The sequence below is a fragment of the Grus americana genome, chromosome 5 (genome assembly GCF_028858705.1).
Source record: "Grus americana isolate bGruAme1 chromosome 5, bGruAme1.mat, whole genome shotgun sequence".
NCBI classification, from domain to species: Eukaryota; Metazoa; Chordata; class Aves; order Gruiformes; family Gruidae; genus Grus; species Grus americana.
The window spans coordinates 56,662,968-56,687,039 of record NC_072856.1 but is presented as its reverse complement, the minus strand read 5'-3'; the positions used below and the strand labels follow the sequence as shown (position 1 = coordinate 56,687,039).

The window sequence follows — 24,072 nt, the reverse complement described above, 5'->3', positions numbered from 1 at the left end:
TCCCATCTGCTTTTCGGCACTGAAGCTCACTCGCTGAACTCTGCTGGGTGAGAAGAGCACAGCTGAAGTTTGACCTCTCATGCCACCCATCAGACTTTTACTTCAGCTTCGTTACTGTGTTCTTAATTGCTGTGCCTCAGAAGATGGTTTCTGGTCAGCCAAAGCTGCCCAGCTCCACAGGTTTCTGTCTTGGTGACTGCCGGCCAGCTGGGGAATGGTTTCAGGGTTCGTACTCTTGAAAGCACACGAAGCCTGAGCTGATAAAGATGAGCAAGATGAGCAAGATCCCACAGGCACTTGGGATTCATGAGGTAAGACTGAGTGCTCTGCATGTGACTGAAGAAGCATTTGCTGGTTTAGTTCCTTTTATTGTGTTTAGTTAAGTGTCCTTTTTTTTCTCTGGAATGCTGAGCCTTTTGATTGGCACAGTTTGGGCTTTTGGCACATTTAATTTTTTTTTCCCTCTGCAGTTAGGAAAAGCTCTTTTTTTAACTGTGAACTTTTTTGTCATGGAAAAAAATGCCCAAATCTTAATAAAATCTGAAGGTGGCAGCAACAAAACATTAGCAAGGCTATGGCTACATCTTCTAGGGCAGGTTTGCATCATACAATGAAGAAATCCCCGACCCACTGCTAAGCTGAGTTAGTAAGGTCTCGCGACTCAGCCGTTTGGATCTGGAAGGGTCTGTGGCTGGGTTGGTAAGCCCTGTCTCTCCAGCGGGACCGTCCAGCCCTGCGTTGGGAAGAGCGATCCTTGCCCACCATGGCTGCCTACAGGCAGAAGCTGCCTGGGCAGAGCCCAGAGGCACACCCAGCCCTCGGCAGCATGTTTGAATGCCCTTCTGCAAACACCAGGAAGGCGTGTATACAGGGGTGAGAGTATCTGCAGGTTTTGTCTGTGGAAAGTTGATGAACACAGAGGCTTTTAGGCATGATGGTTTTACTGTGGTCATATTTTATTTCCTTTATAATATCAGCAGAACATATCATGCTGAAACTGTAAATTGATTTGCATGGGTTGGTCATCTCAGAACAATGTCCAGCCTGCAGCAAAGAGATATGCTGTACTTAGGTTCAGAGATAAGGCGTCTTTTGGTTTGTCAGAGTGGTAAAAGTATTATAACCGGTGTTACCTGTGGTCTGGAGCACCCCACCTCTCCTCCTGCTAGTCCCACGGCTCCTCCTCCAACTTTCCCCACAGCCGAAGTGAACCGTGGAGAAGTTCAGCAAAGTTCACTCACTACCACCAAGAACTGCCCGAGTGGCATGGCCATGATAAGGGTGATAAAGCAACGGCTGTCACCACGAGTGACCGGCACAGGGTTAACCACAGTGAAATCTGCTCTGAAGAATGCATTGGTGAGGTTTCAGCCTGAAAATGGGCACAGAACAGCTCAATATCCCAGCGAGGTGCCGCACAGAACAGGGAATAGTAGGTCCAAGTGCCTCATGGAAACTGAGATTCCCTTCCAGATTGCCCGATAAATCACAGGTGTGGCAGCAACAACAGCCTTGGTGGGGTCTTTGTGGGGGGAGAATATCCTTCAGCTGCCTAATGCTTGCATCCTCAACCGCAGCGAGTCCAGAAGGTGCCCGAGCATCCTGGCTGTGGTGCTGGCGCCTGACTTTCCCCAATTAGCTGCGTGATGGTCAGTGAGACAGGAGGCTGAGGGACTGAGCAGGTCTTCTTGGACGGCATGGTGGGGGATGATTAGGCAGGGACTGGCAGCGTTCTCCTGCTGCTGCTACTGCTACCGTACGGTGCTTCACGGAGGGGATGCAGAGGCGTAGCAGGCAAGCAGCAGGAGAGTAGGATGCCACATGGCGAGGAGGAGGAAAAGAAAGAGGTGGAGGAGTAGGCAGAAGGGAGATTCAGTTTAACATGGCATGCCAGGCCTCCACTGCTGCTTCCCTCCCTCAGGCCTGCTCATCATGAATTTAATTTGCGCATGGGGTGAGGGGGATTTTGTTGGCATTGTTTTATTCTTATTCGATGTGCTCCTTTGCATGGCAGGCGCTGGTAGTGTGCTCATCACTGTGCATATAGGCAAACGTGGCCTTGAGTGTACTTTAGTGAAGGCCCTGATTCTGCAAACACATGAATAATCTAAAAAGCAAAAGGACTTAGTAATATACTTAAAATGACACCTGCTCGTGTCTTCATCTCTCTTTCCTCCCCCCTCCCAGTATACTTTTGGTTCTGGATAGGTAATTTGAGCTCAGTATCTCAATTAAAATTTGAATACAGAAAAGATAGTGATTTTTTTTTTTAAATCTCAATTTAGAGGCTGACCTCATCTACATATGTTCAATAAAACAAATAAAATCCACTTGTGCCCTGTCCCAGCTAAGATTCAATATAAGACACCTTCTCTAGCAAGAAAGGCTCAGGAAGGGTCAGGAATCGAACAGCAGTTGATACGCAAGGGCATTGCCATTTGGAAAGATTTGTCTTAACCTGGCTCAGAAGAATTTAGGTATGTACTTTGGAAGATGATTGCTTGCTTTGCTTATAGGCATTAACTTGCTCTCTTAAAAAAATATATTTGGGAAAGCATCTATCGCATTTTTGAGCAATTCAGTGGAAGGAGGTGCAACTACCTGTAATTCTGAAGGGGCATCAGAAAATTCACAAAAGGTAGAATGAGCGTAGATAGATAGATAGATATACACACATGCATATGTTTAAAAAATAGATTTCAAAAAACATTCCTGGGCTTTGGTGTGGAGGCTCCGAGCAGCAGCAGACAGCTCCCTCTTCTCAGTAGCTGCAACATCATTACACAAAGATACAGAGACACAGGAGCCACTATTCAAATGTAGCCCCTCAACTTTGTGACCACAAGTGGGTTCTATTTTGGTCCTTGCTTTTGAGGCTGCTTTTGATGAAGGGATCAGAGTTTTTCAGCTCCCTGCCATTACATGTTGCTGTTGACCTCTACCTGCTTCTAGCTTTCAGAACTTTGTTTCCATTTCCATTTCTCTAGTGTGAAGGTTGGGGATGGGAATCTGTATTTTTAAAATCTTGGTGCCAACTGCTGTGTGCTGTTGTACTGTGGCTGACTTTTACTTCCCTTACATTTCCTCTTGTGTTTCTAGAGCTGAGTTGTCCAAAGTATCCGCTGGAGTATGGCCTCTGGACCCACGTATCCTGGTGACTTGGGACATGAGCTGTTGTACGGCAAATCCTGACTTGATCAAATTGGCAGCAGAGCCTCAAAAATGAGTCAGGCACCTAACGACCACTGATTTTGGTAGCAGGTAAGCCTCAAACGGAGAATCTGTGCATTAGTTTTTCTGTTGCTTGATGTATCCCCTTCAAAATCAGAGTCTTTCCTAGATTGCCTTTTTTCTTCCTTCCCTTTGCGCAGACTGTGGCTTTTGGATATCCCTGCGCTGTTGGTGCATGATCCCTGGACAACATTTCCCGAGGGCTGTCACAAATCTTCAGTCCTCTTGTATTTCATGTTATCTTCAGGCAGCCTGGGTTACAGCACGGGCCATGGGGAAGCCAGCAAGGGATTCAGACCCCGCAGTCACTGGCCATCGGCAAATCTAAGGGTGTGCAGGGACAGGGGCAAGCCCTGAGTACCATCCACGCGTGACACCGCGGGGACTTACTCAAACTGACCCTCTGCTTGTACAGCTGAGTACCTAATACTGAGTAATAACATGACATTTTAATATTGCTATTGTCGAAAAAGAGAGGTGGTGACGCTATTGGGAGATGGATTTTTAGCAGTTAAGAGAACTGGCTTTTAGCCTTTGTAAGCTTGCATTTTTGTTTCTGTCCCATAGCGTGGCCGTGTAACCTTTCAAGGTTATGGGAACACCTTTTATATCTCCTTTTGCTCATAGCTAGGAGAAGTATCCAAATCATTACCCACCTTTATGAATCACCTGGAGATGCAAGTGAGACATAAATGCAAAAATAATATTATTGGTATTGTATTATTATTTTTCCCAAGGAAATTGCTGTTTTCCACAAAGCAGAGCACATGATTTCTTGTTTATTGTGTAATAATAGCCTTGTGTTGTGATGGTAAGTAGGACACAGATATAGCTTTTCAGTGATGTACGGTACTCTTTCTTATCTTTAATTAAATGCTATTCCCTTGTATTGGAACATATTCTGTGATTACACATGTTTACAATCTCTAAGTAACTTACCATCAAACACACTAATGAAAATCAGTGCCCCAAAGCGACTTGTGCCTTTTGTCCTGTACTAGCCCACACCTCTCTAATTTTTTTATTTTTTATTATTACTTCCAGTTTCCATTTTAAAAATTAAGGGGTTGAATTAAATACTTTTGTATGAATTTCCTCCAACCATCTCTGCTTTTGATCTAGGGACATGTACCTATCTAGCTCTCTGCCCTTCCCCAGAACAGTAACCCCTAGGGATACCATAGAGCATAGAGATGATACAATTTAATAAAGTCACAATAAAACATCCAAGGCCTTTCATACTTTTTCACTTTCTTTAACTCAATTTATTTTTCATTTCATGGACAGAGATTTAGTCCTGGTATTAGTTTATGATTTTGCTGAAAGAATTACCGAACACATACAAAAAGGAAATATTATTTTTATTATTTATTTTGTGCCATGTATACCATAGGAAAAAAAAAAGATTTGAAATCACTTCAGTACCGCTGTGTTTTTCATTACAAAGTTATTACATATAGAAATTACTCCAAATTATCTGAAATGAATGGAAATTATGAGGTTTAAATTCCCCAGGTTACTGCAAGCACAGCACTGGAAATTTATTTTGTCATCTTGCTGAACATAATTGCTACAACAAAATTTCTTCCATTTTACAACCGCAGCATAACTTATTTATACCAGTGTTGTTGTAATTTTACATCAATAAGTTGCATGGGAAGGAGTACACAGGTGGTAATTGAAAACAATAATTTGTAGTAGGGTCCAGGTGGAACAGTTGGCTCAGGAAAGACTTCATTTGCTGCTCCGTAAATGCTTCGCGTCTCTGTGGCCTTTGACTAGGGTGCTATCAAACCTCTGGTCCACGCAGTGCCGAGGTGGCCTGATCATCCTAAATTACATTTCAAAGTGTCAGCGGAGGTGAGAGGAACAACCAATCTATCATCATGGCACTGACCTGCAGCTCACGTGCAGCAGCAGAAGTGAGGTGCTTGGGGAGAAGGCAAAATCAAAGCTGGGAAAGTGGCAAGCACGATCCCAGAGTCAGAAGCAGCGTCCTTAAAGGAACCGAGGTGGAAGGAAACACAATCCAGGTCTGGGGTGTGCATGTGTGTGCACACAGGCGCGTGTTCTCGGCATGTTATGGGCAATACCAGCTGTTGCCCCTGGCTTTTCAGCTCAACCATCTTCAATGAGTGTGGTGATACATTGTCATTTGTTTGTTGAAGGGAATGCTGTTATTTGATCATTTTCAATTAAGATGTGAGTAGTTGCTTGAGACACGAGCAATGACGTTCACATTCATACTTTGCTCCACTCTTTATGAACAGGAATGTGTAATTTGGGTGCAATACACAAGCACTCCCAGGCCAGGCATCCGCACTTCTCCAATCCGTTAATTGTCAACAGGAATAATGAAACTGCAGAGGCTGGTACTGAACCTAGAAACTGATGAATTTCCCTGTTTGAGTCCCATTGCCCAAGTTAAAATAATAAAAAAATAATAATAACAATGATAATAGGTTACTATGGATATACTCGGTTTAAATAAAATAAAGTAGGAAGAACATAGAGGGATAAAGAACAAGAATGAATGAGGTGCCGTTCTCTTCTGATGTTCAGATTTGGATTTTCATGATTCAGAAGAGACAGGCTGGAACGTTTCTGTCATGAGTTCAAGCTGAAGATTTCATTGCCGCATTCAGAGCTTAGAGGCTTTTGTTATTTTAAACAATCCAAAGATTTCAAATCCTCTTAAAATCATCTGAGAAGGGAAAAGGAAGAAATCGGTTGAAACTTGCACTTGAAAGCAGTGGAGAGCTGCATGGATCCCAAATCTCAGGTTGTGTAAGTTCTGAGGAGCACCTATGGAGGAGGGGTTCTTTGTCCCCTCCACATGCAAATGGAGTTGCACATGAATCTCTGGAGAGAGACAATGTTATGCATGTCCTTAATGGAGCAAGTTTCAAAAGTACCTCTTCAGACAAAAATATCCCTCAATTTCTAAGTTTTTCAGGGATTTTTTTTTTTTTTTTACAGTGACACTAGTGCCGGTTCACAAAACTCAGCTTATTGCACCAAGCAATGATGGCATTTGTTTTCCAAAGACACAAACAATCCTTGGATTGAATTCATTAGGGAAGATGTGCCAGCTTTTTTAAAAAAGTCTCCTCAGCAACAGTGGATTTTGCCCATCTTCCTTCAAATTTTTTTTTTTTTTTTAAATAACAATCCTAACCCAGGTTTTATGCAGATGCACGAGTGGCATCCTTAGTGGGATGGAGAATACATAGCAGATGGGATGCTTGACTCCTATTTACTTCGGATGCTTGTAAAGCGTGTTCCCTTCTATCTGTGCCTGTTGGCGTGTGCACGCAGATGCAGGCAGTCGTTTGCAGGATGCATGCTGGTCACTCTGCTCGCACCCTGACGTGGCTCTGAGCAAAGCAAGGATGAGCCAGGGTGCTGGAGAGGATTGTTATCTGACTTTTAGGGAGACCTCAAGTTATAAATGTAAGGGCAGGTCTTGCTCTCACTGCAGACCCTGAGAGTCCTGCAGGTAGACTTTTCAGTGGGGACACAATTGAATCTCTACTGATGGAAAGGCTGAAGCTTAAACAGACCAAATTCTGCCTTTAGGAATGCACCTTTTAAATTGAAGACGGAAAACAGGGCAAAATCCTGCATTTTATTTAATAAAAAAAAATTTAAAAAATCAGTGTTTTTCTTCTGCTCTTGCTTGCTGGTTCTATGATTTTTTTGGGGGGGTGAGGGGAGAGGTAGTGTTTTGATTTTGTTTATTTTAATTGAAAAAAGGTGTGGGAGAAAACGGCTCCAGCATTTGGACAGTTATGGAATACGTTTAACACTTAGTTGGAAAAATGAGGGACTCTGCAGGAAAAAAAACCAACTCACAAAACCAAAAAAAAAAAAATCCTACAGACCATTGACTAAGCAGGGGGCTCCAGGGAAGGTTTAGAATGTAAATATTGAGGAAATCTCATTTTCTAAATTCACTCCTGGAAACATCAGCAAGTGACAGCCACCAAAAATAAGGGGACACCAAATGTCTTGAAAACACAGCAAAATCTGCATTGCTTTTGCCTTTCTCCAGAAAGTCCTGGGAATGGCACAGGGGATAATACATTATCCTCTTAAGCCTTCATTTCACTGCACCCTCAAATATACCAGTGTCGTGGAAAAGAAAATCAAGTGAATAAATGTTGCAATTTATATATATTTGAATAGATAACAAGAACAATTTTACTGTTTGCCATAAGTGAAAAAACCCACCAAATCATTCCTCTGATTGAGGTTCTGAAGCTCTGTTTATCGCTGCAAAGTGATTTCATACAAAAAAATTACACATTTTGAGTTATTATATCACCCAGAAATTTGATGCCACTTAACTATGTAATTTTCACAAATGATATAAAACCACTGCAGAAAAATATTCAGGGAAGCCCAAAAGACCTCTTTTTATCTTTTTTTATGGGTCTAAAATGAGAACTCGCAGAGATCCTTACACTGTATGTGAAGGCTGAACTGCCACCTCGGGAGCTTTATTAATATGTATGTAAATATGATCTGGTTAGATCCTGTGTTTCTGTGTCTTTTCACAAGGTGGAGCGGCTAACTAAGCCGATCAGATCAACACCCTGTGTTTATTTTTTTTTTCTTTCCAAGCAGCAACATTTAAAGATTCAAAGAGAATGAGGACAGCAGCCTCATTTATGTCAAGATTGTCTCAAACCTCCTTCCTTCCTTCCTTCCTTCCTTCCTTCCTTCCTTCCTTCCTTCCTTCCTTCCTTCCTTCCTTTCTTCCTTCCTTCCCTCTCTTCTCCCCCCCCCCCAACTCCCAGATCTGTATCAAAAACAATTTACATCTAACTTAGCATGAGCTTTCTCAGTAAAGACTGAGAAGAAACTAAAATCACATCACAAAGAATCTGCAGCTCCAATTTTTCTTCCACTGAAAAGTTATTTGAGCAAATGGGGAGAAAGTGAAAACGCATTCGAAATGTGTCCAAGTGACACATCAAGCTTATCCTCCGTGAGGATATTGGGACTTCCTCTTTACACTGAAGCCACTGTTATTTATGTATCTATATCCGTGCCAAATTTTAGCTAAAGACGTTGCATGATTAAAAAAAAAAAAAAAAGAAAAAAAAAGAGAGAAAGCCAGTAGCTGAACATGTGTGTGCGGAGAGTTCTTGACTCAGCATGCCTTGTTGTATACAGGATAAAATGGAATATTTAACGTCGTATTAGCTTGCTTTCCCCTATGGTAAGGACGGTGTTTCTAGATGAGAACTCTTCAAATCCCTGGTATATTATGCAGACAGAAAAGATGATTACCTTAATACAGGATATTTTGTGCATGAGAGTGCTTTTTTCCCTCTAATTTAAAACAAGGGACTATAACACCTTTAAGGCTAGTGAAAACCTTGTTCTCTTCTTGGAGGTTATGCTCCCGATTTGCCTGTTTTTTTCTTTCTTTGGGGGATTTTGTTGTTGTTGTTTTGGGATATTTTTTTGTTGTTGTTATGGGGAGCTGTGGCTCCAGGTTTGCAGGACGGTGGCGTGGGGCCGGTGCTGTGCCGTAGCCCCCCAGGACGGCGGAGCGGGGGGCCGGGGGGGCACAGGCCCCTTTTCCCGGCTGCGGGCGCTCAGCACGGCCGCGCAGCCCGGGACAAAGCGGGGCGATGTCGGGGGCCGCCGGCCGGGGCAGCCCCCGGGGACCCCGGCCCCTCTTGCGGGGCTGCTGCCACCGGCTGCGGCGGGGGTGGGGAGAGGCACCAGCGCGGGGCCAGCTGCAGATGGAGGCGGGTCGAGGGATAGGTCAAGGTTAGAAAGAGCCTGCTATTGATCTGGCTTTGAACGCGAAACAGGGAGAGCAGAGAGACTAAAGGGGGAGCTGTGAGACAAGACATTAACAGCTTTCAGTGCTAATGATCACAAGTGCCAGACAGAGGAGGAAAGAGGAGACTGAGAAATCACTTTGGAATTTTTTTTTTTTTTCCCCCTATTGGGATGTATTTTCGGCGGAGGAGGAGGAGGAGGCAGGCTGGGGGCTCACCCCCCGCAGCCCTGCGCGCAGCCGGCGAGGCGGTGTGGGCGGGAGGGGGCTCCGGCGGCCCCGCAGCCCCGGGCAGCCGGGGCGCCCGCCTGGTCAATCATTGCCGGCCCTTATCTACTGCTCTGGGTGCCCACTGGAAGACACTGGTTAATCAACAGATGATGCCCAGTAACTTCCCGATAAGCTGCGCTCCGAAGGGGTGCAGCTTCCTGCAGCTCGCTGAGAAACGGCCGCAGCCGCTGCGACCTGGACTTTGCACCCCGAGGATGGAAAGTGACACCCTCCCCACAACCCCCCCGTGACCGCGGCCGCAGCCCCGCGGAGTGGCCCCGGGGCCGGGCCGCGCTTTGCACGGCAGGCACAGCCACACAAAGCCCCTTGGCCTCGCCGGCCGGGAGGAGAGGAGGGATCAAAGCGGGGAGACGAGCGAGGGCAGACCCCATTCCCGCTGACCTGCCCGGGCCCCCTTCCCCACGGGTGCGGAGGCCAGCGCCGAGGAGGTCCTTCCCTCCGTCCCCCCCGCGAAGGTGCCGCATCCCGGCCCCCGCAGGCTCGGACAACGCTGCCCCGCAGGGCCGGCCCTGGGGACACCCCCGGGGGGCCCAGGGACCGGGGGTCCCGTCCTTGCCTGCCCGGCGGCGCCGAGCCCCTGCCACCACCACGCTCATTTTTCTTTGCAGGACCCTGCAAAACAAACCAAAACACACACGGCGAAGAATCTAAACATCTTAAGCGCCGTTAAATGTCTTTTACGTGTTGGCCGTGCCTTAATAGAGTCGGAGGGCTGAGCTGGGGCAGAGAAAGGCACTGCAAGGCTGGCCCGGCGCCCACCGCCCGGCCTGGGAGCTGGGGGGGGGGGGGGCGGGCCGGCTGCCCTCGGCGTGCCGTCAGGCCGGGCTCCGGGGGCTGGGGGCTGGCAGCACCGAAATGCGAGCTGTGAGCGGGCGGGCGGGTGTGGGGAGGAAAAGGCAGATTTGCTGGAGGAGGAGAGCGCGATGCTGTTTAGCCAAATTCTACTCAAAGCTGATTAAGGGCACCGAGATGAATTCTGGTCCCCCTCAAGGCTCTCATGCGATTTAATACAAAAAATATTCATTTAACGTGGAAAGTAAATGACACGACTGCAGAGCGGCTCTCCTAGCGTGCTCCGGGTGGAGGCTGGGTTTCTTGGGTTTCTGCTCCATCTGCCTTCAAGCCCCCAGCCCTCCCCCTCTCCCCATTCCCTTCGCCCTGTCCAGACCTGGTGCTGAAAAGCTGTTTGGCTGTTTGCACCGAACAATTTCCTTGTCTGGGGAGAGAGATTAAAAAAAGAAAAAAAACCAAAAACAAAAGCAGGAGATGGGCTAGGAGAGCGGAGGTAGAGGGGAAAAAGTTGGTTTCCAAGGATCTTCCAAGTTAGAAGCGCACGCAGTTGTGGGCATTTACCTGCCTGTGAAATAGGAGGAAAAGTGCACCGAGATGCGGTCCCTGGGAACTCGGTGTCTCTCGATTCGTGGTTGAGACTTAATTCCTCCAAGGAAAAATCCTCTCTGCCAGGATTTTAAGGGAAGGGGGGAGTGGGTGGGAGAAGAAGGTCGGAGCGTGTGTGCGTGTGCGGATCGGGAGTGTGTGCGCGCGTGTCCCGCTACCATCACACTTCGGGTAGGGAGAGAGGAGGGAGAAAAAAAAAAAAAAACAACCCTCTCCCCAACCCACACAGATATTTGTGTTGTTGTAAAACTGTTTGAAAGAAATGCAAGGGGGAACGTGCTCGCCGCCGAAGAGCTGCGGCGGCGCCTGGAAGGAAGAGCAGCCCGAGACCCCTCGGGAGCTGCCGCTCCCGGGCACGGACGGCGGGGAGCACGACCCAGCGCCGAGCCCGGACGGCGGAGACCAACCGCCGCAATGAGTAACGGCGAGGCGGCGGCACCGGCGGGCAGCCCGTCGCAGCCTCCCGCCCGCGCCTCCCTCGGCCGCCGGCCGCGGAGCCCGGCGCGGCGCAGCGCGGCCCCCGGCAGCCGCCCCCGCCCCGAGCGCGGCCGGGCCGCCCCGCTGCCCCCGCCCGAGCCGCCCCGGCTGCGGCCAGCGCCGGGCTCGGGGAAGTTTGGCCGTGCGTGAGGATGCTGATTTATTCCTCTGCCCCCCCCCCCCCGCCTCCCGCTTTCCCTCGCTGCCGGCACTCCGCGTACCCGAGAAAGCAGCGCTGCACAAAGCCCGGAGCGGTTCCCGAACCCCGCATGTGCTTTAGTTTCTGTGCGAGTGTGTGTGTATGTGTGTGTGTGTGTGTGCGGGTGTGTGCGGTGTGTGCGAGTGGCGTTTCTTGTTCTCTTGCAGGGTACAATGTTAAAAAGCCACCGCTAGTCGCCCCCAGTGCTCCTACTCTCTGGGTCTTTTTGTCTCTAGTGCAGATTAAACGTCACGTCCGCACTTGAACTTGAATTTTATCCCATTGTACAGAGGCAGCCCCAGCCATAGAGAGACAGAGCGCTCCCAGAGAACCAGGACTCCGCCATCTTCACATTGCAATATATAATAGTAATAGCCAGCACCAGCCCAGCTGCACTGGGGGCTTCCTTCCTTCCAGTCCCAGTGCCAGGCGAGGGGGGAAGAGTGCAAAGTGGTGCAGGAGCACTGGCAATCCAAAAGCACCAGGGCAAAGCAGTGCCACTTGAACTGGGAAAGAGGAGACACAGTTTTGGCTACCCCTTTTCAAAAAAATTCTCTCTATATATCTACCCAGCAAGGGTCAATCTCTGAAAAACCTTTTTTTTTTTTTTTTTTTTTGGCAATTTTTGTGTGTGGGGGCAATCCCAATTCTAGTACTTTTTTTATATTCCTGCTTTTTTTTTTTTTTTTCTTTTTTACCCTCCTGGTGGAAAAGCGCACTTGCCAATTTGCCAAGCACTCTGGAAAGAGGAAAAGAGAAAAGTGTCACTGGCGGTGCATATCCTCCTAAGTTCAAGAAGAGATCTGGAAGTCCAAGTGGCAGAAGCAGTGGAGAAAAGACAGAGTGTGTGAAAGAGAAAAAAAAGAGCGAGAAAGAGCTTTTCCTGATGATAATGATGATTTTTAATTGAGAGAGGATCCCATCCAGTGCACCACAGCCGCAACAAAAAGGAGGCTTTTTTTCCTTTTTTTTTTTTTTTGAAAGAAGAAGAACTCGATAAAGAAGAAGAAGAAAGAGGAAAAAAAAAAGAGGAGGAGGATCGCCCCCCCAACACATCCCCCCAAACCAGTGCAGCTCTCCAGGCGATGCCAGTGTAAATGCCAGGGCAATGTCCCGTCGCAAGCAGGGAAACCCGCAGCACTTGTCACAAAGAGAGATTATCACACGTAAGTTTGAACTTGAAACCAGACCGAGCCGAAATCGAGGAGCAAAATTAGGGAAGGGGAGGAAGCGGTTGGGGGGGGGGGAGACTCCAGGAGCAACCAAAGCTGGTAAATGACTTCAGAGAGAGGGAGAGGAGAAGGGAATTAAAGAGGGGAGGGGGGTGTGTGGCTAGGGGGGATGGGCTGGGGGTGGAGGGGGGGAGAAGCCCGAAGTTTGCTGTGCGTTTTTGCAGCGGTGCGGAGGTGAGGCGGGCAGGCAGGCGGCATGGAGCGGGGAAGGCGCTGCCGGCGGGGAGAGCGCGGCGCGGCGTGGGGCGGCGCGGGGCTCCCCCGGGGAGCGGGCGAGGGGGGCGGCGGAGCGGGGCGCGCCGCTCCGGGCCGGGCCACTCTGCCGGGGCTCCGCCGCTCGCCCCCGGCCCCGCTCCTCGCTCCCCGCTCCGGGGGCTGCGCGGAGCGGTGGGAAAAGTTGGCCGAGCGCCTTGCCTCGGCGTGACAGCCGGGCCGGGGAGGGGGTGGAACAGGATCAAGGTGGGCAGCGAGGGGGGGGAGCAGCGGAGCAGCCGCGGGGGGACTTAACGGGAAGCACATGGAGGCGGGCGGTGGGCCGGACGGGGCAGCGCGGGCCGGCAGCGGCGGGCAGCGAGCCCCCCGGCGCGGGGACGCGGGGCAGGTAGATGGGCAGGCTGCACCCTGCCTGCCCCAGGTGCATCGCCGGCGGGGGGAGATAACTCTCCTCCAAAGCAGGGTGGGGAGAAGGCAGGCTCAACTCGGTGGGGGCTAGAGGCAGAGCAGGGGCTGCAGAGAGGCTGGGGGTGGGTGGGGGTGTCTGGCGGTGGCGGGAGGCGCGGGGAGAGCCGAGACGGGGGACGGGGCTGCAGGGCACGACATGCGGGCCGGGCAGCGGCACCGGCTCGGGTGCCGGGGCAGGAGCAGAGGCTGCACTTTGCTGAAGCTCCCATTGTGAAATGAAAACACACACATATTCCTCCCCCACCTCAAAAAAAAAAAAAAAAGGGAAGGAAAAAATAAAGCGGGTGGAGGGAAGGAGCCCCCCTTTCCCCCCCCTCCCCCCCGGCTCTAAGCATCCCCCCTCCTCCCGTTCCCACCCCTGAAGCCCCGGGAGAGGGGCGAGCGCCTGCAGGCAGAGTCGAGGGCAGGTCTCCGCGCCGGGCGCCCCGCTCCGCTGCTCCCGTCCCCGCGGGGCTTGTGCCGCGGGGGGGTGTGTGGGGGGGTGCCTTCCGGGGCGCGGGGCCCCCAGCGCTCCCCGCTGCTCCGCCGCCACCGGGACACGGAGTGGGGGCGCGGGAGGGTCCCTATTTCCCTCCTAAAGCATCGGACCAGTTTGGGGGGGCTGGTACAAAATGCCCGGCGCGCAACGGGGAGGTTTGCGGGGGGGGCGGAGGCCGGGATGGGGCCCCGCACCCCGCCGGGAAGGCCGTCCGGACACCCCCCAAAAAGAGCCTGCAAGTTGCTGTGCTGCGGGGGGCGGCGGCGCGCACAGAGCCAGCCCGGGGCTGAGCCTGAGCCGCGGCGGATCCGAATATTTATGTTGAGATTTTAAAGAATTTAAATAAATAAATAAAATATTCCCCCGGCTTCTCTCCCCTCCCCTGAAAGCCAAGAATAGGAGCCATCTGCCAGGAGCATTTGGTGCTTGCGAGCTCCTCTCTTTCTTTGTTACCGGTGATAAATTTCTGTTTGTAAGATTTCCTTGGGAATGGAGATATATATGTGTATATAATTTTTCCACCTCCTGTGAGATTTTTTTTTCTTTTTGTAGCAGAGGGTTGTGGGGGGACAGTTTGGGTCCCGAAATTTCAATTTCTTTCGCTCTTTCCCCCCCTTTTTTTTTTGTGTGTGCCTTTATTTTTTAACCCGTTCCTCCTCCCCCCTCCCGCCCCCCCCCTCCAGCCCATCAGCTGGTGGAACACAAATGAAGATGCATCTGGTATTCAGCTCTTCTGGGGGGTTTGTTTTTAATTCATTGTTATTTTGGAGCCAGATTTGCATCACCAAAAAAGGTGGATTCCCCCCCTCCTGAACTCCCTCCCCGTCGTTAATTGCATTTTTGTTTTTAACCATCCGGTTTGGAAAATACGTTTCCCTTTTTTGATGGTGGCTTCTTAGCCCCCCCCCCTTTTTTTTTTTTAAGAAAAAGCATCAACAACCTAACCGCTCTAAATCGCCCTGTGCAATTTCTCCCACTTCTTTTCTGTCTCAGTTGCGAGGGGATGTGGGGTGTTGAAAGGGGGTGTGCGGAAAATCTGGTTTGTTGCGCACGTCTGAATTTGTTTAAAGGGGTGAAACATTTCTTTTCTCGCTGCTGTTGCTGCTGGGGGGGGAGGTGGGGTGGAGAAGAGAGCCAGGTAGGTTTGTTCTTCCAATTTGATCTCCTTTTCTGATCGCTTTACTTGAAAGTAAATAATGAGGCAGGACAGCATTAAAAGGTGCCGAGGAGCTGCGTGTACAACGGGTTTAGCGGGGAGGCTGGGGAGGAATGGAGAGCAGAGCGGTACGCAGCTTCCCTCCCTCCCCTTCTGTATTTATCTATCTCTCCATCCTGAGGAAGCTGGCGGAGAAATCAGGCTGCATACTGAACAGTGGCAGAAAAAACCGAAGGTATCCAGGGGAGGAGGGGGTGGGAGCCGGTGGGGGCTGCGGCTGGGGCTGGGGTTGGGGCTGGGGGGAGCAGGAAGCGCAGGCATTTCAGCGCAGAGGCGCTGAGCCTCAGCTGCAGGCGTGCAGGAGGGGGGTTTCGCAATCCCCGCACTCCTCGGGAAGGTGTCACTCGTGGGGGAAAAACAGCCAGGGAGAGCGTCCTCTGGAAGGGGGAGTTTGGAAAGTAGCGGGCAACGGAATGGAAGACCAAAACACTTACAACAAAATAAAGCCAACCCCAAATCAAGCCGCCAAAGCCGGGAGGAATTGATACTGTTTTCTGAAATCTTGCATTTATGTCATGCTTAGCTTGGGCTTTTTTTCCCCCCTCTCTCTCCCTTTTTGGCATCTGTCAGGAGAGTTGCATTTCAGGATGGATTGGAGGTCTGTGCCAGGCAAGAAAAGAGAGGTTGGGAGAGAGATGGGGAGAGAGAGAGAGAGAAGGGTTTTCTGACACTGCTCAGCTGGAGTTTATTGGGTTTCATGCTCTTGGTGTTCAGAGAAACGTTTAGATCCTGAGTGTAAGAAAAACAAACAAACACGAAAAGCAGAGAGGCTGCAATGTAGTTGTGCTCCAGAGTTGCAGCGTTTCATTAGCACAGCGGTCTTTAAGACTGCAAAACGGAGTGGCCTGTTTGTCCTTGCCAGGCTCACCCAGGCAGCCTTGTAATGGATGCATGTGCGGGACAAAAAGAGGGGAAACACATGGAGAGAGAAGAGCAGCTCTGGACCTTTCTTCAGCGGTGGTGGACAGAACAAACTTGGTAGCTGCGTTCACTTAACTGGGTGGACAAAGCAAAAGAGGCGATTATGTAGAGAAGAAGAGGCTGAGCTGTTGAGTTGCTCTGTGCAAAGAAACGTTATTTTGGTTTGATTCAAATTGCTGATTTTCCAGCTTAAGATCTTCTTTTTTTAACTTGAGAAATCTGTTTTCAAACTAGCCCTGTATTTTGCATTTGAAGGAAATGTGAAAGGCGAGAGCATGTGAAAAGCTCGCTGATAGCAGTTTTGCAGAAGGCGGCAAAGCAAGAACATTTCTGTAGAGCAGCAGCAAAGATTGGGAGAGAAAGGCACAGTAAAATCATACAGTTCCAGGTAGAGAGCCAGGTTTCCCAAGGAGGCTCTTCAGTACCTGGTCAACAGGTTCCCTAGGAAGAGTAATAATTTCCTTTATCGCTTTGTATTTGTACGTAGTCATTAAAAATAATAAAAAAAACACAAACAAAAAACCCCCCCGTGATTTTTTGCATGTCAAAGTTTTGCAAATTGCTTCAAGGAGCCTCTCTTAAAATGCATTTAGATTTAGTGCAAATAATGCATTTTTTCCTACAGAAAAAGCCCCACACCAATGTAATCAACTCTAATACAAAGAGAATCAATGCTGTGACTGAAGAATTAGAGAGAAAATTATTATTATTTTGGAGATGGATGACTTTTTCATAATACCTGTGCACAGAAAAGCTTAATGTGCTTTTGAAAGACGTTACATGTGTTGGCTTTAAATAGGACAGGAAAAAATAAAAAGGTTGTGTGCTGTCGACTTCCAGGTTGCCTTTCATTTGAATATATTTGTATTGGATTTCCAAGATTTTAAAAAAAATAAAATACTGGCACATTTTCATAGCTTCTGGTCTTTTAAAATATTTTTTTAAAAACTGGTGCAGAGTAACTAGATTGTGGATCTAGGTTGTTCCGTCCTTTTTGGTTGATGTGCTCAGTGGCTTAAATAGATGTACAGCGGGTGGGAAATCATTTTGCATTTTTTTGCTAGTCGGCAGATGCAGAGCATATTTTGTCAGGCTTATTTAAATATTGAGAAATAAAAGTCTTCGAGATTTTACAACCTGGCTGCCTTTAATAGGAACGGTTGGAGCCCTTGTCTTGCGCAAAATGTATGTTTCTCTGCAGAACAAAAGGTTGTCTTGTGGCATATTTGACAATAATTATGACTTAGAGGAGTGTGCGCTCGTAGAAATAGTACAAATTATTGATATCAGTTACCGACTTAAGTTGACATCTCTTCAGCGGCTCTTCCCAGGGCTGAGCTTGCTGCTAGCAAATCCTTCCCCTTAAAAAAAAATGCCTCGCGCAAGACTTTTGCTTCTCTTCCACATTTCCTACCTGGATTCCTTTCCGCTCCCTGTTGTTTGTTGATGGAAAAAAATACATTCCAAAATAAACTTTGTTGGCTTTTTTAGTTACCTCGCAAGCCTGCCTTGTGCCCCCGGCTGCAAGTGGCGGGTGTTGACGACTAGGGGGAGCTCATAGCCTGTATCATGGCCGGGCTGGCTCCGGCCCCGCCGGCGCGGCTGCACGGGATGCTCTACCCTCGGAAATAACAGCCACAGCTCAGACAGTTTACGTCGCTGCAAAATGTTTTCAGTGTAAAGTTGTAGTATCGATTTTCATGGGAAGATCTATATAGCGCTAGCTGAGAGGGGCTGCGAGCGAGACAAATCTATTTTTAGCTAAATCGCAGCTGATTAATTGACTCGGGCGGACAGGAGTTTTTAATTAAAATTAGTTTTTAACAGTGCCTTTTATTGTCAACATACAATTTTTAGATTCTCAATTTGTTGTTGACAGATAGGGATCGGGGTAATGATACCTATACATGAGCGAGTCTCTGTGCGTGGGGGGGAAAAACCCCACGGAGATCTGTTTGTTTGTTCCAGTGGATGTAAAAACACAGAGCGAGGAAGCTGGAGTTCTAGGAGAAGGTGTGTACAGCAATAAAGCAGACATACGTGTACATAATTTGGCATTGATTACATGTCCAAAAGCCACACATACCCCTGCCAAGAGAATTTGATATTAGTTTACCATACTTTGATCCTCAGGTCCTCATAGCAAAAAATCTGCAGTTCCTGCAAGTGAAAATAAACATTTTTTTTTCTAGAGAAATAACCACAAAATCACATCTGTCATGTAGAAGTTGCTGCTGAGCAGCTCCCAGGCTGCTCTGCTGGGCTTGTGCTGTTCTCTGCTGCAGTCAGCTTGTGCACCGTGGACGGACTTTAGCGGGACGCTTGCTTGCCCAAACGTATAATTTCATGGCGTACACACGGGAAGCTTTGATCAGTGGATGTTTATTTCACCCAGCCTGAGAAATTAATCAAGTTATGGTATTGTTAACATAGCACAAGTGTCTTCTTATTTTTAGGGCACAATATGTGGATGGAGGTTATCCTGTGACAGGAAAGTGCGCTTTATTCTAACCTGAAAGAGAAGTAAATTAGGTCAGACAAAAGATCAGGGCTGTCATCAGCTGTACAAAAACCCTTCACTCTTGGGTAGAGAGGGCCAGCAATTTATCTGATGATTTCTCTACTTCATTTAATGTTTGAATCGAGCTAGTTGGAAGCATATAGACAGCAGCCAGCTCGTTTAACAGACCGGTAAGCTGAAGAGCACAGCGCCTGGGCCGATGATGATGCTAGTGTTCCCCAGCCATGGGGAAAACCTTTCCTTCTCCCCTCCCAAAACCTCAAACTTCGCCGATTGTGGCTTTCCTTCCATTCCACGACTGTTAACTTTTACCAAGAGAAACAGGGATCCCCCTCTCCTCCTCCCCACCGCCTCTGCCCATCTAGCACACGCACACCCACGCTCCCCTTCCTCCTGCTCCCTCTTCTGCCTCCCACCCGTCCCACACCCCAGTGGAAAAGTCTCCCCATGGAGACCTGCTACCCCAAAATGGCTCTCCGCCTCCTTGCCAGAGCACTTCCTTCTTTTTGGTTGCAGTTCTGTTACTCCAGGGTTGTGTCGCAGTTGTCGGTTGAATTTGGTCTCCCCTCGGTAGCCTCCAGAGAAAGCACAGAGAAAAATAAACGGGGGGCTGGGGGTTACCGCCTGCTTTAAAGTTAGTGATACCATAAAAGCACTTGGTGAAGTATCAGCACTGGTTATAGACAGATTTATATATATATATATATATATATGTATTTTTTTAACAAGGGAGGGAAAAGACATCAATAACTGTGTGCATTGATAAATGTGTGATTCATTCAGCTGCTCTTACTACAGCACCTTCCTCTTTCGTGTTTATTTACTTTCTTAAAATGTTTTTGGGCAGACTGCACGCCGTTCCTCGGCACCCACAGTTACAGCCTCAGAGGCAGTTGTGTGTTCAGCTCCCAAACATCAGTTAAATTTGCTCGCTGTCTGCCCTCCCTCCTGAAAAGCTGTTGCTTGCTCGGTACTGTAGACCCTTGCTGGAGCTTTAAGTAGCAGCTTCTTTTTTTTTTTTCTTCTTTTTTTTCTTTTTTTTCCAAAGGATATATAAAAAATGCCTAAAGCAGGCTATTCGAAAACAAATTAAAGCAGAGGGACACACTTCATGCGTTGCAAGGCACGCGCCAGTAGAAGGGGGTTAGAAGAATATCATCATTTTACTGGCAAAACTGACACCAGATCGGGGATTTGATTAATGGTGCAGCATTCACAGGGACTTAGTTCTGTATTTTTGACATACGCAAGTCTTTTGTGTAGTTGCCTCAGTGCAAGAAATTCCTTTTTTTTTTTTTTCCTGGAGCAGCTGATAATTTGTGTGTGTGCTGGATATGCCCAAGGTACTTTCCAAAGACTAAGCACTAGACAGCACAGTATAAAAAAGGAATCCAAAGTTAAGGGAGAGGAAAAAAAACACACTGGTTTACTTAACTTTTTTATGACCCCTTTTACTAAGCCACTGGAAGAAGCCATAAATTCGCTGAATGTTATAATGAATATGCTTCAATAAGAGTAAAAAAAAAGGCTTAAGAAAATTGTATATGAGCAACAGTGTGCCATACACAATTGAGAAACACAGTCTCTTTTGAGCCTGATATTTAAGAAAAGAACAGAGCTGTTGTGTGTTTAATACATGTTCAAAACTAATTACTTAATTTTGATCGTGCCTTTTAAATCCTTGGGCAAGAATATGTGCTTCCAATATCCTTTTCTACGCCAGTTAAAAGCCTGTTCCCAAATACTGCTCCTTCTCCTTTTGTGGCACGGAGCGCTCCTTTCTCTCCTTGGTTGTCGTTTACTTTTAAATAAAGCAAATGTATTCACTGGGGAACAAAGAATGGTTTTATATCACATCATCACATCCTATTTTATCTGTGGAGATTTACAGCTTCTGCAGTCTATAGAAGAGCCTATGCATTTTATGCTCTCAAAAGCAGTAAATATATTTTTATGAACGTATAGTTTACTTAGGAGGAGAAATGCCACTCCCTTCTTTAAGACTGTACCTAGTTTCTGATGAAATAACATCTGACAAGTGTTGGAGATTCGCACGGATCCTTGGATATTCTTGGCTTTTGTTCCGTTTGGGTCCGGCGTGGTTATTGTGTCATTTTCCTCCTTCTTTTCCCTAAACCCTGATGCCTTGCCTGACTCTTTGTGGCGGTGCTTGGGCTTGCTCCGTCTCAGGTGTGTACAGAGGGTTAAACTGCTTTGTGAGAGATTTGGGCTACTTCTGCAAAAGGTGTCTGATGCACCCGCCTTGCAGGAGAGTCCACTAACTTGTGGCTGTGCGTGGGGCTTGCTAAGGCGTTGGAGTGAAACGCGGAATTTCCCCCTACCCTCCCTCCACCGCTGGGTCCCGGTCCCCTCGCCGTCGGTACCCAGCGGGGGCGGCTCGGCAGGCTGTGCTGGGGCGGTGGGCTCCATCCCGCCGCCGTGGGCAGGTGTCGGTGGCCGGCCGGCCCCGGGGACCACCACCCGCTGTGCCGTGCTGCCGGCCGGCACGCAGGGACGACGGGCTGGCGTGCGGCAGAGGATGACCGGACGGCGGCGGCTCGGCAGCTGCACCGGGGCCACGGGCGGCGCGGAAGAGGTTCGCCGCTGCTCCGGCCGCCTTTGTGCACTTTGCACATGCCTGAGAGTCGCTCGGAAAGTGAGGCAGAGCTGCGGGCCCCTGCGTGTCCGGGGCTTCCCCATCAAGTTGCCTCTTTTTGGCCAATTCAGCCTCAGACTTTTATTTAGAAAAAAAATAATAAAATACTACAAGCAATTGTTTTTCAGTCCTCAGAAAAATAAAAAATTGATGGCAGATAAGCGGTGCCTAGTACCGCTGAGTGTGATGCTGATGCAATACGCAGGCATAAGCTCAACTCTGCACCTTGCAGCTGCAGGGAGTTGGGGGGGAGGCTCTGGAAACAGGTTATTGATAAACTTCGATGGCGAGGAGCTGCGTCGCCTGCTTTGAGCAGTGTTAGTCTTTGTGCAGCAAGGATCCTGACACCGATCTCAGCGATAACCCAGCTAGAGAGCGTGTGATCCGAGCTATTTCCGTTAAGCATGTTGATGTTACAGTAAATGTGACATGTGGGTGTTGATTGAAGGGACATTATTTTCAGGCCTGCTTTGGGCCAACACCCTGAAAAGCGAGTCACTTCTTTGTGCTCGCTCCCCAACTAGGCTGAGCTCTTTCTGGATGCGCCTTCAAGACAGCAGCAACTGTGCGCGGAGAACAGCGTGCTTGGCACGCTGCAGCACGCTTGCGGGCGGCTTTCTGTGCCTGTGCGCCAGGAGCTGTGACCCACGTCAGACCCTGGGCAGCCCCAGCTTGTCCCAGAGACGAGTGGCCTCTGGGATAGCCCGTGCTTCGCCCCTCAGGTGGGCACAAGGGCGGGCGGTGGCTGCGGTGGGGTGCCGAGGCAGGCAGGGCCCCCAGCAGCACCTCTGCGGCGAAGGCAGTGGCAGCGCTCACCTTAACCACCCCGTCATTGATCTGTGCAGAAACTGACTGCAGAGGGGAGGTTTCACACGCAGCGCTTTGGCCCGGCACCAAACCGTTCTTTCTTCCCCCTTTCTCTGCCTCCTTTTGATACTGTGGGATGGGAAAAAGAAGGAAGAGAACAGGTTGGCAACTTTTAAATCCCTTCTTACTTAGGTTCTGCAGTGCAATAAAAAGACAAGAAAGTAAATTACTGCTGCCTGGACCCAGCCCCGGCCAAACCCCGTGAACAAGCATCCATGGTTCCGTCCTTTCAGGCCTTGGAAATGATTTTTAGTAACATAGTCTTTTTCACTATTAATGGGTACGATTTTGAGACATCTGACAGGCAGAAAGTAGTTAGCATGTGCATTCGCTTTAATACTGGGCACGAGAATATTGTTTGCATGAGGCACATATGCTCTAATGATGTCACCACGGCTGAAGTAGGAGCGCTGGTGGTTTTGTGACAGTGCCTTTATGGAATTAAGGAGTTTGTCCACTGTATTTTGGCATGGTAGGCAGCCAGAGAGCTTGGAGATGCTACTTAGAGTCCAGCCAGCAAGCGTAATGCTTTTCAAAGTAAGGCAAATGATTTAGATTGTCTGGCTGCATTAATTCCATGAAGCCATCGGATAACAACAGTGTCACTCACGGCCCCATAGATCACCCATCCCCGACTTGCTGTGCTCCCTTGGCAAGCAATGCCAAGGCAGTCCTCTTCGGAGGAATCTCTGGGTGCAGGGAAAATACCGGGCACACCTTAACACACCTGGAAGAACCAGGGCATGAGTCCTGGCTGGAAATAGCTCGTTTGCATTTTTTTTTTCCTTTTCCCACGTAAGCGAGATGAGATGTTTTCCATCCTCCTTTTTTGTGTGGCTTGATTTCTCCTTCTTAAAAAAAATGAATTAATTTTAAATAAATACTCATGAGGAAACACCCTCCTCCCCCCAAACCCAGCTACCAGCAAACAGCAATAAAACCACAGAGTTAAATTCAAATAATGTGAAGCGACTCATTTGAAACCCACAGACACAAGCGGAGTCAGAACTTTAGATTGAGACTGGCCTAAATTGCCCCATTGGTATTAAAGGACGCCTTAAACAGCCTAAGATCTTGGCTGTTGTATTAAACAGGCATGACCCGATGCGTTATGGGCTGGACTTGCAGGCTTTTTTCTCTTTTCCTTTGTGGGTTTTAAATCTCTCCTGTAATGTTACTCGAATGTAGGTTTTTAATGGCTTAATTGAGTTGTCAATAGGAAGCCTTTTCTTTTTCTTTTTTTTTTTATTCTGAGTAAAAAATAAAAATGCAAATTGACATGGATAAACTGCATTTGAAGATCCATTCGGTATTTTGTTTTTCATTCTTTTACGTCTGTTTTCCACATCCCGAATAAGGGGATGTAATATAGCTTCTGCATTGTTGGGTGTACGGCTGGTCTCATGCTTGATGATTTATTAAGCTCAAATCAGAAATAGAGTCAAGTAAAAAAAAAAATCTTTTGATAGTTTGAAACCCAATTACTACTGATCACGAGGGCTCAGTGTACCAAGAGAACGAAAAGCTGATTTTCGGTAATGTGACGACTGCCAAAATTTGAAGGAATACCAGATGTTATTTTAAAAAAGTGCCATTGCAGAGTCCTTGGAAAGAGAGAGTGAGTGAGCGTAAGTGAATAGGCATATGTGGATTTAACTAATATTCAAATGAAGCGTAGAACTGAAAAGAAAGAATTCACAACAGTTTAGCTGTTTAAACCTCCTTCATGTTTCCACAGACGGTCAGGACCCTTATCAAATGCAGCAGTTTTTCTACGTTTGCTGAAGAGCACAATTTAAATCGCAGGCAAAAAAAAAAAATAATCCTCACATCAAAAAGATAATAAAGTTGAGATCTATGCATTTCTTTTTGTTTGTTATATGTATATAAATGCCAAAATTCAGCCTTTGTAATTTGAGAGACAGACTTTAATCTGAAGCCTTTACGGGAATGTTAGGTGAAACTAGTAACAAGCATTTTCCTCCTCTGCCACCTTTTTTCCTTACGACCTTTGGTTCAGTTCCTGTTTTCGTGTTGTCTTTTCCAGCTCTTTGTCCCATCTCCCGCCTGTGTATCTGCATGCCTGTGTGTGCCTCTCTGTGTG

The 24,072-nt window shown here is 48.1% G+C and overlaps 1 protein-coding gene across 5 annotated transcripts in view; it reads left to right on the top strand.

Moving 5' to 3' along the window:
• Window positions 1-3,122: 3,122 nt before the first annotated feature.
• Window positions 3,123-24,072, top strand: part of BCL11B (BCL11 transcription factor B) — a 104,901-nt gene continuing 83,951 nt past the window's right edge. For 4 of the 5 annotated variants that reach the window (XM_054827973.1, XM_054827970.1, XM_054827972.1 and 1 more), the window contains exon 1: window positions 11,023-12,562. In XM_054827973.1, the coding sequence (XP_054683948.1) occupies window positions 12,505-12,562 (58 nt within the window). In that variant the 5' untranslated portion in view covers window positions 11,023-12,504. Of the gene's footprint in view, window positions 3,262-11,022; window positions 12,563-24,072 lie in introns of those variants that run through there. The other variant, XM_054827971.1, reaches the window with a different exon arrangement.